General features: G+C 35.7%; 1 protein-coding gene across 1 annotated transcript in view; it reads right to left on the bottom strand.

Annotated features, from left to right (window-relative positions):
- The window catches only part of LOC102698389 (exostosin-1-like), a 396,583-nt gene that overhangs the window by 39,969 nt on the left and 337,960 nt on the right, over positions 1-18,654 (bottom strand). The window contains exon 8 of the mRNA XM_006625674.3: positions 17,127-17,222. Coding sequence (XP_006625737.1) covers positions 17,127-17,222 — 96 coding nt within the window. The remainder of the gene's footprint in view (positions 1-17,126; positions 17,223-18,654) is intronic.

Below are 18,654 nucleotides of genomic sequence, written 5' to 3'. Positions count from 1 at the left end.
CTCAGCCAAATGTGCCGAGGCAAATCGTGAGCCCCATCTTCAAACTAAGCACTCGATAAACACTTTTTAATACATTTAATTCTCTGGTGTTTTTACTTCTTGTGAACAATACCCTTTTATGTAAAACTATTACGCTCTTAAATGTATACATATTGTAAGTCAACATATCCAGTCACAGTTGGATACAATAGTTAGAATAATAAGACACTGTATGAACCCCATAAAAATCAAGCGTTTGTCGAGGCTTCGGATGCTTTTGTCTTTTCCTTGGTAGGTTTTAATGAGAAACCAAGGTCTTGCTAGGTTTGAAATCCAAGCTACGGGGCCAGTTCATTTTTTATTGGCATTATACTCTGAGAACGTAATGATGCAACAGAAGTCTCTCTGATGGGAAAACCATAGGAAGATACTAGAACCAAAACACATGATTGTTTACAATGAGCTATGAGCATGGTTGACAACTGGAAACAATTTCAGAAACTGATAAAATCAGCTGCAGGACTGTCTTTTTGGAGTGTAGAACAGAAGAATTGCAGTAACTAGCCGCTTTAGTAGGATTCATATAGAAGACTCTCTTAGACTACAAATGTATGTTTGGTAAAACGGTGGAACACACAGGATTCAGTCATCTGGGCTACAGATAGACAAACATGTCTTTCCTAGCTGTACTGTTCCACTGTTTCTGATAAGCTCTAGTTGTGAGTGATTTTGAGTGCCTTATCAAATCATGCAATGACAGCCACTATCCTGCCTTTAAAAGATTGTCCTAGATATTAATCATTTTTCACTGTGTGCAAACCTTGGTGCTGCGCTGGCAGGATCACTAGCCCAACAACATCAAATTTTCAGCCTTCTTGATTTAAGAAGGGATGCCAAATACGTTCTTTTATTTTAAGATTGTTAACTTATTTGTTGACTCGGTAGAATGTAATATGGCTCTGATTGACAACGTTTGTTGATCGGTCTGAATGCCTGCTAGGTTACTTTGGACCCAGATTCCATTAAAGTGGGCTTTTGGATGAACTGGACAGCTGGATCTCATGCTATTAATGGCCTGCCTAATCCATCGTCCTTGTGTTAAAATAGTGTTTACATTAAATTAGTGTTAACTAATTAGTTAAATTGGTTTTCGCAATGTTTAGATTACATCATAATTAACTTGTCCTGTACTTTCTCTTATCAGTATACTGTAAAATATATCTATATATGCGATGGAGCAAAGGCCTGCAAGGCCAGCAAATGCTTTTATCCCGGGTCTCATATGAAAGAACTTTACCTTGTTTTTTGTTCAGCCACAAAACAACTCTTCTTTTAATTGACACTTTGATTTACTTTATGCTCATCTGACACGCTTTGCTTCAGTCTATGCCTGAATATGTAAAACATCTGCGAATGGATGTGAAAAGAATTAAATCTCTCAGATGATGCTACTTGGTTCTTTGGAATGTGTGTATATGGGGGAGGGGGGTTACAGACTGTGTCTGATATTAAGGTAAAGGACAAAATCTCTTTTTTTCTCACTAGATAACCCATTTATCAGGTCATCAACCACAAGAGAGCAGCTCTGTGGTATCTCATTGATGGAAACCTGTTTGACATGGAAATTAGCCCTAGGTTGCCTTCATAAAGCTAGTGGGAATGCATATTATTGACAGAGTTTCTCTGAGAGGCAGTAGGCAGCTTTTTGATGCTATTGACATGTAACAGCAGCAGCAGTGTTGTGTAATGGCTACACTATGTGAAGAGGAAAGGTACAATAGCTACTAATGAAAATAAAATGAAATTCTGTTCAATAGTTCCTTTTGAAACTTCCTTATGATTCAATCAAATTCATGATTCACACACAAATGAATCTTTTATTCTTCATTTTCAAATGAATGACATAAGACATATCACATTTTAATAATGTGATATGTCTTATGTCCACATAGCCAATAATCAGCACTAGAAATACTCAGTACCCTGCAACTAAAGACATTCAATCACAAAATTATTTTTCAAAAAACACTTAAATGCTGAGAGCTTAATGACACTTTCTTAATATTGTTTACATTATTTTAATGATCTGTCTAGTGCATTTAAAATGAAAATTTAAATTTAAATAAATAATTGAAAAATTATAATTAGAAAGCAGACACTTAACAGCACCCTGTAAGCCCTTAGAATGCACACAATGCAATCAACTGTGACAATACAGGTGCATCTATTCATTGTCACCACCAAACTGAACTCAAACGCCTCCCTTCAAAGTCATGTCAAGCACTCCTCCTCCGCCCCATCTCCACCTTGCAGCTACCTCTTGGTTCACTAAGTCTGAATGGGGTTCGAACGTCTTTGTCCTTTGGCCAGGAAGCTACCCATTAACCAAGCAAGGTAAGCCAAACTTTTCTAACCAAGAATTCCAAGCATTCACTAGCATTCAATCCTGCGATATTGTTGTCCCTAGTGAAATATTTTGATTTATTTTGTAAACAATCAAAAAACAACAATCGGAAATAAGAACAAAACAACCTCCTCCTCCCTCCCCCTTCCATAAATTCCCAGAATAAAAACCCACTCCCACTCCTGAAAAAGAAAGAAAAAAAAACAATCAAAAACCCACTGTAGCCACACAATCACACAGCTTAGACATAAACTGGTGGACTGAAATAAGGGGCAATCAGCGCTCTAGTTAGAAAAAAAATGTTTGATTAGTTAAACTGTTTTTTTCATACTTGAAACTTTCACTTTACATTTATACTGTAAGAGTGTATATTAAATTAAACAACATGTTGGCAGAAATGTTTTCAAAGTAAACAGTAACTGTTATGTGTGTATACTGTATGTTTACTATGAAAAGTAACTAATTGTGTTCTGAAAGCCTTTTTGCCCAACTTTGTATTAATTCAAATAAATCCATCCCCTACATACAGGTACGTAAGTAACTTGTAACTGTAATGCATGCTTTTAACAGTAACTTGCCTCAACTTCAACTAGCACCTACAGTACAGACATAAAGTGCCACAACTGGGTTGCTCACTGCATGCGTTGGTCTTTGAGTCGTGAGAATTGAACAGATCTACAAAATGGAAGCATTTCAGTCCATAAAAGGTTAAGACATGTGGCTTATGTTAGACTTGCAAAGTTATCATACTCTGGGAGTCAACAGACTAGACATACTTTTCCAAACAACAAAGCAAGTGCCTTCTCATCAATGAGGCAAGCCCAGATGATGCAACTCTAGTGCTAAAGCCAGCAGCCATATCACCCTGCAACTCACAACTGGCAACCCACTGAAGTTAAGCAGGTGTGAGCCTGGTCAGTACCTGGATGGGAGACCTCCTGGGAAAAACTAAGGTTGCTGCTGGAAGAGGTGTTAGTGGGGCCAGCAGGGGGCATTCACCCTGCAGTCTATGTGGGTTCTAATGCCCCAGTATAGCAACAGGGACACTATACTGTAAACAGGCACCGTCCTTTGGATGAGACGTAAAACCGAGGTCCTGACTCTCTGTGGTCATTAAAAATCCCAGGGCATTTCTCGTAAAGAGTAGGGGTGTAACCCTGGCGTCCAGGCCAAATTTCCCATTGGTCCTTACCAATCATGGCCTCCTAGTAATCCCCATCTATGAATTGGCTTCATTACTCTGCTCTCCTCCCCACTGATAGCTGATGTGTGGTGAGCGTTCTGGCGCACTATGGCTGCGCTCACATCATCCAGATGGATACTCCACATTGGTGGTGGTGGAGGGGAGTCCCCTTTACCTGTAAAGTGCTTTGAGTGGAGTGTCCAGAAAAGCGCTATATATGTGCAAGCAATTATAATTATTAAAGGAAGCTAAGGTTCTGGAGATCAAGATTAAGAAGGATGTGGAGAACAGACATGAGCCAGTACCAGGGGTAACTGGAACTCTGAGAACAATCAAGCAGGGATTCACACAAAAACTCAGCATCTTGGACTGCAAAGTAAGCACAGTGAAGCTCCAATAATGTTGCATCCTACTGCTTGGCTCAAATTACTTTAGACATAAAGCAGACTCTGTGTGATTCTTCTGGGTGTGAGCTCATGTGTGTCATTTTCAAAGCCTCCAGCAGAATTAAAATTAAAGATGATAATAATAAAATTGAAATGTATGGATACTTTTATGTGATTTAATTACAAATAATAAAATAATAATATCTATTAGAAAGAATAGAGTAAAACATTCTTAAAAGGTACAGTCAAAGTGTATGGAATAGTATAGGAAATTTTGAGGCCCGGCATTGAAATAATCTGAAATGATGGCTGTAAGAAAGCTGATTCAGTATTCATATCACCATGCATCATCAAGGTAAATAAATTAGGGCTGAATATATTAGGGCTTTACAGTTAGAATAAAATATTTTAACTATCTAACCTCACAAGTTGTAAGGTGATACCAAACTAGCTATGAAAAAACAATTGCTCTATTGCTGGGTACCTAAATGTATTTGACAGCCCAGAGAAGTGGCAGTACTGTAGCAGGCACTTTCTATTTTAGGAGCCATGTTTCACTCTCACTAACTCTGCAGCATCCTCAGCAAATTAATAGGCATTACTCTCCTACTTGATTCATGTCCTGGTTACACTGTATACTACGCTGTTAGAGTTTGGATTGAAATAGCTGTCTTCGATATGCCTCTAGGCCAACAAACAACACAGTCCAATGGAATGTCAAACCTACCACATTAAAAGATTTGTCTTTTTACATGAGGGCCAAATACCTCTGCAACTTAGGGGAATGACATCACTGTAACAGGATCATTATACAACATAAACCCTATTGCTTATTAAGAAAGTAAGAGAAAACAACCAGAAGAGTGGGAGAGTCAACACGTCATTGTAACGAAACAGTTCTTTCCAGACCCTATGCGGACAACACAATCCAGGATAGTGAGGAAACACTGGGGAGAAAAGCCATGCAGGAATCAAGCATTAATATGGGGGGGGCGTGTCCAAAGTGCGCAGGTGTTCAGGGGTGTGAGTCCGGGGCAAACAATCCAAAGAAGAAGTCCAATGCGAAATCCAAAAACACAAGCATAAATCCATGGCCAGGTGATCCATCTAAAACAAAGGATTAAAAACTGGAACCAGGTCGGAACTGGCGGGAGGGCAACGGGAACAGGGAATAAAACTTGAACGGGACCAGGTGCTTCCAGGTCCCAGACTCACACGATACAGAGATCAGATGCAGAGCACGGATTAACGTCAGCGCCGGGCTTTTAAGGGGGGCTGGAAGGAGGCTAGAACAAGGAACAGGTGCGGGGAATGAGGCAAACAAGGAAGAGCCGGAGCGACCTTAAGGGGGAGGGACTACAATCGTGACAGCCATCAAATATTCTTCAAATGTCTGCAGAAATATGCATTTTATTAGCATTTATTTTTGAGGGAAAAAGATTATAGGATCAATACAAAATTAGAACAGGCCATCACAGTGCTCACCATGGGCTTCACAATCCATTCTGTTACAGGCATTTATTACAAAAAGCTTAATCATTTAATTGATTTATAATTAGCTGAAGTTAATAATTAATGTACCTTTCTTATTTTACAGTCATACTGTGGATTCAAGGATTGATCTAAAATCACACAGTCTGCTTAGGGGAATTATAAAAATATAAAACACACACTCATCTTTTTAGACATCTTTATGTTTCTTTAGATCAGTGTTTTCAAGTCCTTTTACCAAAGTACTGTACCCCTGTGTCCTCATTCCAACTGAGCTTTTAATCAATTAAACTTATTGAACCCCTAATTGAGTCAATTGATTGATTTGGAATAGTTTTTAGAGCTCATTGTACATAGGAAGCCGAACTATTTCAACAGTTTAAATGTTTTGTTCCAATATACACGTAGTTTTCTAACCAACTGTATTGTTTATCAAAATGTGCCCAAATTATCAAAGACTGTGTTCAATACTCTCATAATAAGTATTCTTAATGCTGAATCCAAGTTTGATGCTAATTTCTACACTTGTTTTATCATTTAAGAGATTGAATATTAAATATTAATATATAGCTACTTAAGATGATGTGGTTGAGTTTTACTCATCTTAAAGGAAACAAACTAAATATTAGAATAATAGATTACTATACAATTTTTCATAAACTTTTTAAAAACCAATACATGCCCTTATAAAATGTAATTCAATTACATTTTTCTAAAAATGATTTGATTCTATTGCTATTATATCTCTAAGTTGTTGTAAAACATTTTCTATTTGCTCATTAAAACAAAGTACAGTATACAGTATATGATTAAAAAAAATGCTTTTGTGACTTTTTGTGTCGTAAAGCTAGACAAAGTTAATCAGCTTAGTCTTCACTATTATAGTTTTTAAATGTAAATATGTTCAGCTATGTACAGTACAGTATTAATTGAACAGATGTAAACATCTGTTGACAGATATTAAGGACACATAGGTTATTAAATTATTACTTAGCTTATTGTGATAAGCAGTGACATTTAATCATTATTCAGTTGTGTAAGAATAAACTGGAACAACACTCTACTTTTTCTTTAACAACCAATCCTGTAGTTATATATTTTTAAAATTTTATTACCCCTTTAACACACTGCACTAGATGCTGTGCTAATGTGCCCCACAAGCCTCAATTTCCTATACCACTCAGAAAATAGCCCCAGCTGCTGCTAGGTTATGTATTTTCTTCACATCTTTTCGAAGACCATATACTGTACGCATAACTACAGGACCTGCAGTCTACATATTTTTCTCTTCCCAAGATCTCTTTACTGTGCTTGGTCTGTCATATTATCTAACATCTCTGATAGAGTTCCTTTAACTATGTCCCCTGGGACATAATGTCATTGCATTTTGATCTCTTCTACCACTTTTTATGCATTCCACTATAAGATAAAAAAAATAACACGCTAGCTTTGAGCAAGCACAGAGTAGCCTTCTCTGTATGGTATGCCTCTGAGTGCCATGAAATCAGAACAAGTTTTTTAGTTTGGTCCTCTGAGGTGTCTTGATGCATCAAATGCAACCGCTTTATTTAAAATAAATAGGAGTTGAATGACAGCTGTACAGAGAACTATATTAATTACTTCAGTGAAAAGTTTGTGAAAGACTGACAGTCTTTTTTTCACATGTATAATTGAGAAGGTATAAATGTGATTTCACAGCAAAGAAGAAGAATACTTTATATGCCAAAGTGCCAAGATGTAGCAAGAGGTATTACTTTTTACTTGCTAGTATTCCAATTACAAAGCACTTTGCATTAAATTAATATATTATTTCAACTAAATTTTAACTGACTACACCTTAAACTAAAATGACGGGAATATTGGGGTGTATACTTTTTTCTGCCTTTCATAGTCTGAAAAAAGCAGAAGGCAATGAAGTCAGTTTAGTATCAAAATAGCAGATCAATACATTGGTTAAAATTACATTTTGTTTCGGTCAGAAAGGCAACATAGGAATTTAACAACAATAACTTGAAATGCAACCCCCTCTGTGGTGAAATGTGTAGTATGTCTTGTTTGCCACACCACACTCAACATCTTCTAAGGCAAGCAGGATGGATGGTGGTCCTAGAACAAGGTTTAGTTCTAGCACTAGAAAGAGGGACTTTAAAAAGGCAGCGTTTAACTGATGTTGGACTTGCTCTGTGACAGCAGGTAAACACCCTTGCTCTTGTGAAAAGATCCATGGATTCTATGTTTATAAATTTCAAAGACCTTTATTCGCACACTACACTAAAACACATAACCTCCCACACCACATTATAATGCCACACCATTAAATACATGTATACTACTGATCTGATTAATAGGACAGAAGGATCCCTTTAAGTATCTATTAACCAGCCCCCAGATATAACCTTGATCAGGTTATATAGTGGCTAAAAACATCAACACTAATGTGCATATAAAGATAAGTTTTGAGTAAGTTTTGGGGTATGCTGTCCCGATACCCACTTAGATTCTCAAATGACTTTTTTAAAAGCCACTTAAATGCCAGTTTGAATGTTCAGCATACATATAGTTCTACATATATGAAGTGTGATGTGCTCTGATAATTCTATACAATGTCTGGATAACAGTAAAGATGAGGGTTTTGTTCTGAATCTTCCCACCTTTTTATCACATAATGTACCAAAATTGGTAAGAAACAAATGAATGAAAATTAAAGCACAGACTGTAATTTGTTCTCAGCACCAAATCACTGCAGGCCAGACAAAATGAATTATGGGATTTTGTAATGTAATCATTTGTTTTTTTCTCTGCAAATTACACCACATTGGAATGAGTTTCTAGGTGGCAGCAGACAGTACACAACCAGTCAATATAGAATCACATAAATCACAGTGCTTATTGGCAAGTCACGCTGTAAACTATTTGGTTAGGATTTTTTCAAGTGCTGAAAAATTGGTCTTTGATCTCATGTGATTTGGCAACCTATTCCAGTTATAATGTGTTTTAAAGTGAAAGCAATTATTACCATCTTCCCTATAAAACCCCCAAAACATAAGAGAAAACTTGTTTAATAATCTTGTATTTACTCTAGTATTTACAACAAAATAAGGAGCTAAAGATCTGTGCCTGTGGCTGGAAGGTTGCTGGTTCAAATCTTGCAGCCTTCTCTGTTGGGCCCCAGGGCCCTTAACCCCAACTGCTCCAGGGGCACTGTACAATGGCTGACCCTGTGCTCTGACCCTAAGCTTCTCTCTGTCTGTGTGTCTCATGGAGAGCAAGCTGGGCTATGTGAAAAAGACAAATTCCTAATGCAAGAAATTGTATATGGCTAATAAAGTGATCTTACCTTAAATACTGTATTGTATGTCCTGATTGTTAAATTGGAATCTTAAAGCCTTCTAATAATATGTTTAATATCTACATAATCTGGAACATGTGTTAATAGTTTTGCAGTTGTTCAGAAAAATAAATTATGAATGTGACTTATAGAATGTGCTGTCTATCATTAGCTTTCTTTAACAATCATTAGCTTTCTTAACAAGTTTTTCTTTTTTTTTTTCATTGGCATCAATTCAAAGTCCAGGGCACATCAAAACATTCACTACGTTCAACAGAAGCCAAACAACCAATCACAAATTTGTCAATGAAGGAATGTGTCATCATCTCTGAGATAAAAGGAAAAGTTTAGCTTATTAACTTATTCTACACTAGTCTTTCATTACAGAACCACTCTACTTGTTAAAATTAAGACTAGAGAGAGGTAAAACGTATTATCAAACATACACACACACATTGACCATCTGAGGTGCATTAAGAAGGTAGAAGAGAAATGTAAAGGGTCAAATACTGTTTAGTTCAGCTACCATACTGTGCATACCGTTAATCAAGAATGGCTTTTGCTAGCTACATTAAAACATGATAATTAAAGCAGTTTTATTACTAAATCATTTAATTCACATTAAACATATTAAACATTTAAAATTAAAGTTCCATAAGGCAAACGCCTAAAACAGATGTGGTACTTTTGGTTTTGTATGAATACAGAACATTAGTCCAAATGAAGTCAAATACAGAAAGAAAATAAGTTCATTTAAAAATTAATGTGAAGATTTTGAGTAATGAATTAATTAAAAATCTGTTTATCAGGTTCTAATCTAAATATGTTTCTTAGAATATTTATGTTGTCGTTTAATGAATAGTTATTAAAAAAACACAAACACATTAGACAGTATGCACATTTAATTGCTATTTACAGTAAATGCAAGGTTTATTTAACTCACTCGTTGACTGTTTTAAGATATGATAGTTTCAAATCACCTGTTTTACTGCATGTCTGGCTGCAGACACAAAGTATAAAACTTTAGAAGAGTTTTAATGTCTCGTGGTATACAAACAAAAAGTTTAACTTTTGTTTACTGCACAAAGGTTCAGTTGGAATGAAAACTAGATGACACAAAAGAAATATTCCAGGACCAGGATAAGCAAATAATACTGTTTTACTTGTGAAGGACACTCTCTTTTTATATCTCTTGTCAAATTTCTACACTTTGTCTGACACGAGCAGTTTTATAATGACAAAAACGAGAGGATAGTTCTCAAGTTACTGTATATCTTATAGTTTTTGTGTCAGGAGTTTTAGACTAGCAAGTGTACACTGGTTATTGTTGCAACTTTCTTTGCTGTAGACGGTTGCTTTTCCCCCAAGTCTAACAACCATTTTCCCTTGGAGTCCCCATTTTCTTTTGGCTTGCCTCCAGGTCAGTTTGCCTGGAAGACAGCATGACTCGTATGAGACCTACTGATCATAGCCCCTTCTGGCCTACATAAATAATACATTACTAAAGGCACACTCAGGGTCACTGACAAACAAGCACCTGGGGAGCCCATGAAATCTGAAATCCGGTTGCTTTATGACAACCATCCTACAAAGTGCTGTTTTACTGATGTTTATACAGTACAATGTTCATACAACATATGTATTATTTATATTCTGTCAGCTATTCTGTCAGTTTTCTCTTTTCGTAGAGGCATAATGTAACACTTTAATTTACATTTCTTGGTTTATATTTGGTTATGTGTTTTTCATTTAATTGAAAAAAAGAGCCTGTATGCCTGGAAAAAAAAAAACTTTTGTGTATATAAAGAGATGAAAGGATGTATGATGAAATGATACAGCATATCCCACTACTCAACACCCTTTATTCTAATCCAATGGATCTTCCTTTCAGCACTAACCCCCTCACAGTTCCAAATGAAAATCATCCTCAGCTGTTTCTAACATAACATAGATATAAAAAGGGAGTCAGATCAGCAGATCGAGTCACACTTCTGCATATTCTGAAAATAACCTAGTAGAGTCTAACACACTGTACCAAAGTGATGCAACCCGTTCATATCTGTGATATGAAAGGCTGATCATTCACTCCAGAATTACAAGGAGAAGTGTTAACAAAGTCAGAGTGAAAATACATGGTAATCATCACATTCTTATTCTCAGTTACATGTACTGTACAGTAAATATGCATTTACTGCCGTGAACTATTAAACGTGTTTGGAATGTTACAGTAGTCCAACTCTCGAGAATTATAACATGAATAAAGATGTTTTATGCTCAAAGATCCATTGGCCAAATGTTCCTTGAGGAGTTCAAATTTCCTGCTGAGAAGAAAGAGCTAGGATAGGCCATGGTCTGACTTGGCAGCTCCTTGCTATGTACTGTGAAAGTCACAACTGCAGATAACTTTTTCCATTGTTGAGCTCTACAAGGAAGTTAGAATTTCACTGAAAGGTTCGGTTCATCCCGGCTTTAGCTTCTTACTGAATATACTAGCATAATCAGGATACTGACAAAATAAGAGTCCAACTCTCTTATTTCATTGATCAAGCGAAAATGACGGAGGGTTTGTGAGCACAACATTTCTTCTGTTTCAGAAAGAACATTTTGGGCAGAGTTGTTCTTTACTGACTAACTCTCTTGGCCTGGAGAAAAGTCCTGACCAAGTCAGCTTGCAGTCACATGGGTGAAAAAGTCACTGTCAGTTCAGCTGGAGAGAGAAGAAGAGCCAATGAGTTACCAATAAAAATTAATTCAGTTCTAGATTTTAAGGTGCGACGTTACAGTTGGTGATTGGCATAGGATGTTATCAGGATGTTATAATCCTAAATCCTGGTACCCACCCTGCATGTCCATCATTGGTGGATGTCCTTTGGGTGATGGGCAATGACCCAGGAGACCATCTACACCATATATCCCTAGTGTGTTTTATGATGTTTTAGGAATGACCTGGTTTGTGGACATCTTAGAAGCTCTAATGGGGCTCTTCTTTGTTGCATTGTCTGCAAAGAAGCCCAAGCTGCTTTGTAAAGGCAATAGAAAGATTTATAATAATCTTTAATCACACCTTATGTAACTGTAACAATATGCCTTGCCAATACAGTGTTACTAGCACATTGTAAAGTTTAACCATAATTTTCATTGATTTATGAAAATGTATTATTTGCTACAACATTCACCCAAGCATGTTGTTTGCTTTTTTATTGCTTCTCCAAATTGTCATTCTGTGAACATGGAAGAATCTACTTAAAAACAAGAAACTTTAATGTGTAGCTTCCTGCAACTGTGAATCACCCATGTGATACTGTATGTGTAGTTTAAGTTTCTACTATGGGGTTCAGTCTTTGGCCCTATTTTATTGTTTATTAGATTATTCTTTATTCTTTATTGCCACACAACAATAGTTGGTGGAATTTCTTATGGTACAGCAGAGAACAGAGATGAGACATACATACATACAACATACTGTACAACAAAACAGAAATGTTACTGTTCGGCAGCAAATCTTAGCTGGATTAACTAGGGTTTCACAGTAATGATAAATGGTTTCATTTGCATTTTTACCAAGGTCTACATCAATTTGTAAAAAACCTGTATGCTCTTGTTTTTTTCTTTTTCTTCATTTATATTACCTATATTTTAATTTGCTTGTCTTTTTCTTTATTCATAATGTACAAGGTCCTTGGGTTTGGAAAGGTGCTTTATAAATAAAAGTGATTATTATCATTATTAGTGGTAATAGTAGTATTGATCACTTTGCTCTTATCGATGTTTAATTGTATGTGCCATGTGTCTGTCTCATCTATTTTATCTAAGCTATTTTAGAGTTAGCCACTCCCTCTGTTTTTGATCATCTGCACATTTAACCAGTTTTAACCAATCATACGGGTATCTAAATCTTTGATCTACTGTAGATCAGTAAAAGCAACTGGCCCAAAATGCATCTCTCCTGTATACCACTGTCAAAAAATGAAAATACAGATTAAAGCAAAATTTAAATAAAATTATTTTTTTAAAGATTGTTTCAGCACAATATCAAAGAAATAATTATTTTTTGAATGGTAACATTAAGGAAAGAGGTGAAACAGGTGGTAGTTTTAAAAGTACCATGTAAGAGGGCTTTTGATTTAATGTATCATTCTAAAGATGGCACTTCCTACAGCATGCTGACATATGCTACTCTTCATGGATAACTTTATCCATCAGCAACCTTTTTTTCCATAGATGTCTCATTGGGTGAAGTCTGTCTTAGTTTATGAGATCTTCAGTAATCAGGTACAGTTACTAGTTTGTACATCTTCTATCAAAATTTCAGCTCTGCAGGCAAATTTACTCTAAAGGTACTTTTCAGGGTAATGTTAACAGTTAAAGGGAAAACTACATTTATTTACATTTCATGATTTTGTTTTTTGAATAAAAAGCTTAGTATAGATCCTAGATCTCAGCCCTTTAGTTACTGTTTATATTTAACAGCATTTTACAACTATTTCTTTATGGTATAGATTCAATTAAATTAGGAATTTAAAAGCCATTCATTCCATGTGTTGTTTGTATTGTTTTTATGATACTTTATAACAGCAGTTGATTGACATTAAATAACGTTTTTAAATCATTCTTTTCTTGCCTTGCAACAAAAGGGCCAATGTTCACTTTTAAGTTTCTTAATGAAGAATTGCTTCCCTATCTTACATTTTTCATCATATTTCTCACTGCTATGCCAAGCAGGTGTAATATATAAAGATATATTATGTGATGGTGTAGCATGGAAAGTTAAGTCTCCCAGTGGAGCAGCTACTGCTGTACCTTGAGCCAAGTACTTTACTCTACTACACCCAGCTGTATACAGTAAGTGAGGACCAGTATTGCTGGGGACAATCCCTGTAATGAACTGGCATGCAATCCAGGAGGAGAAACTCATATTCTCCCTCATCCTCTTAATGTGGCACTCAAAAGAAAATGTGAGTATGTAATGGAAGAGAAGTCTATGGATAGACTGACACAACTTTATACAAAAAAATGATGCATGTAACTCAGTTTAGGGGCAATATACAGTATTATCCTTGATTCCTTAACTACACTTTATACTCCTGTAAGATATACTGTACAGTATAACTTGACCCTAATGCACCAACATACCCTGTACAGAAAAGGTGAGTGGGGAGGGGGAAAATGTAATTGGGAATAAGAATGAGCGTACACCCTTTCATGTAATACTTGTGGGAATCAATCCACACACATCTGGATGGCTAGGCCCACCACCATGTAGATTTAAAGAAGCATTATGAGACATTTCTGAAGTTTCTGAGTGCTAGTTCAAACGATTTTACATTTGGGAAACCTAATGAGTTTGGAATCGAAGGTTCTAACCTGTGGGTAACACATTTTAAATGCATTTATTGGAATCCTGTAAAGCTTGAGTGGAAAAAATAATCAACAATCAATCAGGACCAGAGAGAAATTTGGGCTGATCGTCAGGTTGTCAAAATCTTGGATGAGGGACGATTCTATTTGACATCAAAAGTAATCCATAATGTGGGGCATGGGGTGAGTTAATTAGCCTTCACATGAAAAAGAATGAAAGCTAAAGGATGGGGAGCCCAGATTGCTGTATTTTTTCCATTATGTTACTGGCCTTAGGATGGAAACAGAGAGAAAAATCAATAATATTATACCCAGGATTTTAATAGAATGCTTCTAGTGACCTCTAGCTAGGCTGATTAGAGTTTTCACTGCACTCTTTGTTTTCAAATAAAATGAAAAAAGATACTTTATAAGAATAAAGGCCCATATTAATCAAAGGTTTTTACCGTAGGGTGAAATTTCCTTCCCTTTTACACATAATGCAAGTAAAGCTATGAAACTAGCTAAAGCCTAATTAAATTAACATTGCTTTTGTTTTTCACTGCTGTAGTAAAGTGGACAGTTTTTTTTTCATTTCTAGAAACAATGCAAAAATCACTCCAGAATATCAAACAATAACAGGCAAAAGTTATATAAATCATTGATGAAAGAATAAAGATGGAAAAAAACTGTTCTGACTCTTCTCTGTAGTTAGAGTGCACAGTATATAATAAAATAAAAAGCAGTAAATCATATTTGCAGATTCAGATGTACAGTAGAACTATAACTGTAAATGACAAAGGAGAACTGATTTACTCTTCTGAGAGGTTATGTGTTTTCTTTGTTTTAGCCAGGATTTAGCCAGAAAATTTAGATTTTTTTCACAGACATCTGTCTGCATTCATCTACACAATCTCCTGGCTACAGAAACACTTAAAATATCTTTCTATACATATGGTCTAATATGTCATGCATAACAAAAAACATTTGAAGAAAACCACTAAGTATAGTTAAATAACAAAGTGTTGATTCTATTGTCAGCCTCCACACAGTTGTACTGTCATTTCAGGCAAAAAAAAACACAAATACACTGAGCAAATACACTATGAAAAAAAACAACTTAAAACCTTAGTTATGTCAGAAGACAAGGAAAAGAAAATAAATGATCAATAAAATCAGACTTGAGCATTCTAACTGCTAGAATTACATATTTAAAAACAAATTAACAAAAGCCTTGCACTGCAGGTTTTCCAAAAACTGATTGTCTTTAATGCACCGTATGAACTCAAAACACCCACGTTGCTGTTTCTATACCACAGTAAATTACAAGTGGCATAGTGTTTAAAGCAACAGGCAAGAATGGCTGACTTGTTAAACTCAAAAGGCAAGCAGCTGAACACCCAGAGATATTTTAATGTAGAAGGTGGTTGTGATTATGGTGATACATTTTATAATGCTGCTGAATTTACACTGAGACAAATTGTGAAGTAATTAGAACTGCTGCTGTTAGTTTCAAAATTAAAAAAAGAAAAGTGAGTCTGACATGAATATTTATGATGTCTCAATAGAAAGGAAAGGAAGCAAGATTCAACTACATAAGCTGTGAGAAATGTTGTCTCTGCCTAGGAACTGCATGCAGAACCAAGGGAGTGTGCCCTTGCTGGGCCACCATACAAAGGACACTTCACTACTGGTGGGACTGTGTGGTCTCAGAGCTGAATATGAAGCCAAAAATGTCCAAAGTTTCTTTTTTCTCCAGTACACATCAGGCCATGAAGTTATTTAGAGCTGCTGGCATGCACTGCATTCTATATTTCAAGCTAGCTCGTAGAATTCTAATGAAGAATTTATTCGAGTGGGTAATGTAAGATACATTGTCCAGTTCCTAAGATCAAAGAGAATAATTAATGCTAACCAATAGTCATATTTTCCCTAGACTGCTATTATTGCCAAATGTCCAAGAACAATAAGCTCCAAGTGTCTATATTCATTTTATTTTTATTTGTATTCCATGTCTGACTTCTGAGATGAAGCAAACATGTGGACTGCCTTTTACAGAATGCCTTCAGCTACATTCCTTCTCAGATGCAAAATGTTTTTTCCAGACAGGTTGTCATGGACACCACAAACTCAGAGTTAAAAGGGAGCCTGTGTATTGCATGATGGAAGGTAACAAAAACAGAAGATAAAAGCTTTTAAATGTAAGAAAGTGAAAAATATTTTTAACAACAGGCATACTCCTTTCTTATGATTGCTCTGATTATAAGATCGAAAATAATTGAAGATTTAGACCATAACCCTTTAGGAACCTCATTTTGAAAAGAAATAGTAAGAGTCTACAAAAGATGAGTGAAAACCTCCTGTTTAAACCTGTGTAATAACTGTAAGATAATTTTGAACTCACAAAGATGAGTACTCCTAATATAGTGTGCAATGGGAATAATTAGCACAGCTAACTACTGTACATACTGTATGCCTAAATATAAAGTACAAAGGATAGGGAAAAGGATCAGACCATATTATTATTATTATTATTATTATTATTATTATTATTATTATTATTATTGTTATTATTATTATTATTATTATTATTAACATCCTTTACCTTGTGCAAGGGTTTTACTTGTGCGTATGTATTTTGGGGGGTTTGTGAGTATGCCTTTCTTATCTTTGGATAGTTGTTATAGAACCTTTTGGGAATTAGGCTTCAAGTGTGAATGCCAATTTTTCATGTGTAACTCAAACATACCCAAGAAAGCCAACTCAAATGGACAAAATAATTGTACCTACACATCAAAATTGACTTTTTTCACATTTTCTTGTACACTTATTGTTTGCATTGTATTGCAGTTTGTACTAAGGTTTTCTACCAAAAAGCATGTTACCACAACATTTCTCAGAATATGGTTAGGTGTAATAAAGTTAAAGTGATAAACAGTTTATAGTTTCAGAACTGATCAGCCTTAAAACAAAACATTTATGCTTTATCTAGGATCTCAGTTGAACCATAACTCATACCTTTTTCTCTCCCTCGATGACTGTGATAGGCACTGCGGTGGAGGGCCACTTGTTCTTGAGAGGTAAAGGTTTGTCACAGTTCCACAACACTATTATCTAGAAGCAAAATAACATTACCCTCAATGAAAAATTGGAAACATTAAAACAATAATACTTTTGTTTTTCATTATATCATTCAGGTCAACATAAGCCCAGCAATACACAAAAATGGGCATTGGAAATGTGGCTAAATTGGTGCAACTACATATGTATAAATGATGAGATTTTGAAATAAGAGAAGGATGTGATGAGGTGAATATACTAAGAGCTCCTAATTGTGTGCCTTTATTGGTGGAACTGTAAACTGAATTCTCTTTTAGCTATTAAGAACACAAGCCAAAGTGATCTCATGCCCCAGATACAAACCACCACCAACTCAGGCACACATCTCATCCAACTGAGACACACAGCCAAAATGAATGTCAGACTTGGTATGCCAATTAAATAGTCCCTTGAGACAGAGAACTTGAACTTCAGAAAACAGGGGGAGCAACATGAAAGTGAGTGTGCAGCACTGAGTGAGTGTGGGAAAATGAACCATTACAAATGCAGCTCCTTTAGAGTCTGCAGAAGTTCAAGTAACTAAAAAGTACCAATCCACACTGTGTCGGTGCACTATGCAGTAACAGAGCAACTTTCTTCTGGAAATGCTGTCTCGGGTTCACCTATAATAACCAGATTCATATGGAGAAGCAAATGTCAAACTTAGAATGCCAAAAGAGTGGTCTCCTGATACTGGAGATTTAAAGGCTCTAGAGAAACCAGGGGCAGTGATTTCACTGTAACAAGCTCATTATGCATTGTGGTACACTCTTCATTATGCAGCAATCTTATACCACCTAGTAATACACTTGGTGAGGAAAACTACATTTGTGACAATACAACTTTAGAATATTGAAGAAACCTGTCCAGTGAATATCCTGGGAGAAAAAATAAGGAAGACGTGGTAAATGAGGGAGTTTTTGACAGGCATGGATCTGTAATAATCCCTTTAAGATCTACAGAGGTGACCCAGGTTTGCACACTCTTCTGCAATTGCAATGCAAAATGTTTTAGTCTATGCTTATAGTAGTACTGATGAAATATACAGTAGATATGTACTTAGTATGAAAAAGCCTTTTCGGTGCCAGCAGTTTCAAATATGTCAAGAATGACGTTGTAGAAAATCTAATTTTGAAACCAGTTTGAAGTAGTGCAGAAGAAAATACATGAGAAAAGGAGAAACAAATTATTCATTCCTTCTTCTTATTGTCTTTGTTGGACTTCTTAAAAAATAATTTATTGTTCAATAAATAGAACTAGGCTGGAGTGCAATAAAAATTGTTTTAACAATTTTCAAATGTTATTGCAGTTTATTTTAACACTTTACAAATAAATATTGCATTTTAGGTTCACATTTGGATATTGTACATAGTGTACTTAGCTATATCATTAGATTTAACTTTTTTCAGTGGTTACTGTATATCCCATCTTAAAGTACTATCATGTG

The sequence above is a fragment of the Lepisosteus oculatus genome, chromosome 2 (assembly GCF_040954835.1).
Source record: "Lepisosteus oculatus isolate fLepOcu1 chromosome 2, fLepOcu1.hap2, whole genome shotgun sequence".
Lineage (NCBI taxonomy): Eukaryota > Metazoa > Chordata > Actinopteri > Semionotiformes > Lepisosteidae > Lepisosteus > Lepisosteus oculatus.
The sequence above is the reverse complement of the archived record's forward strand: the minus strand, read 5'-3'. Positions and strand labels throughout refer to the sequence as shown.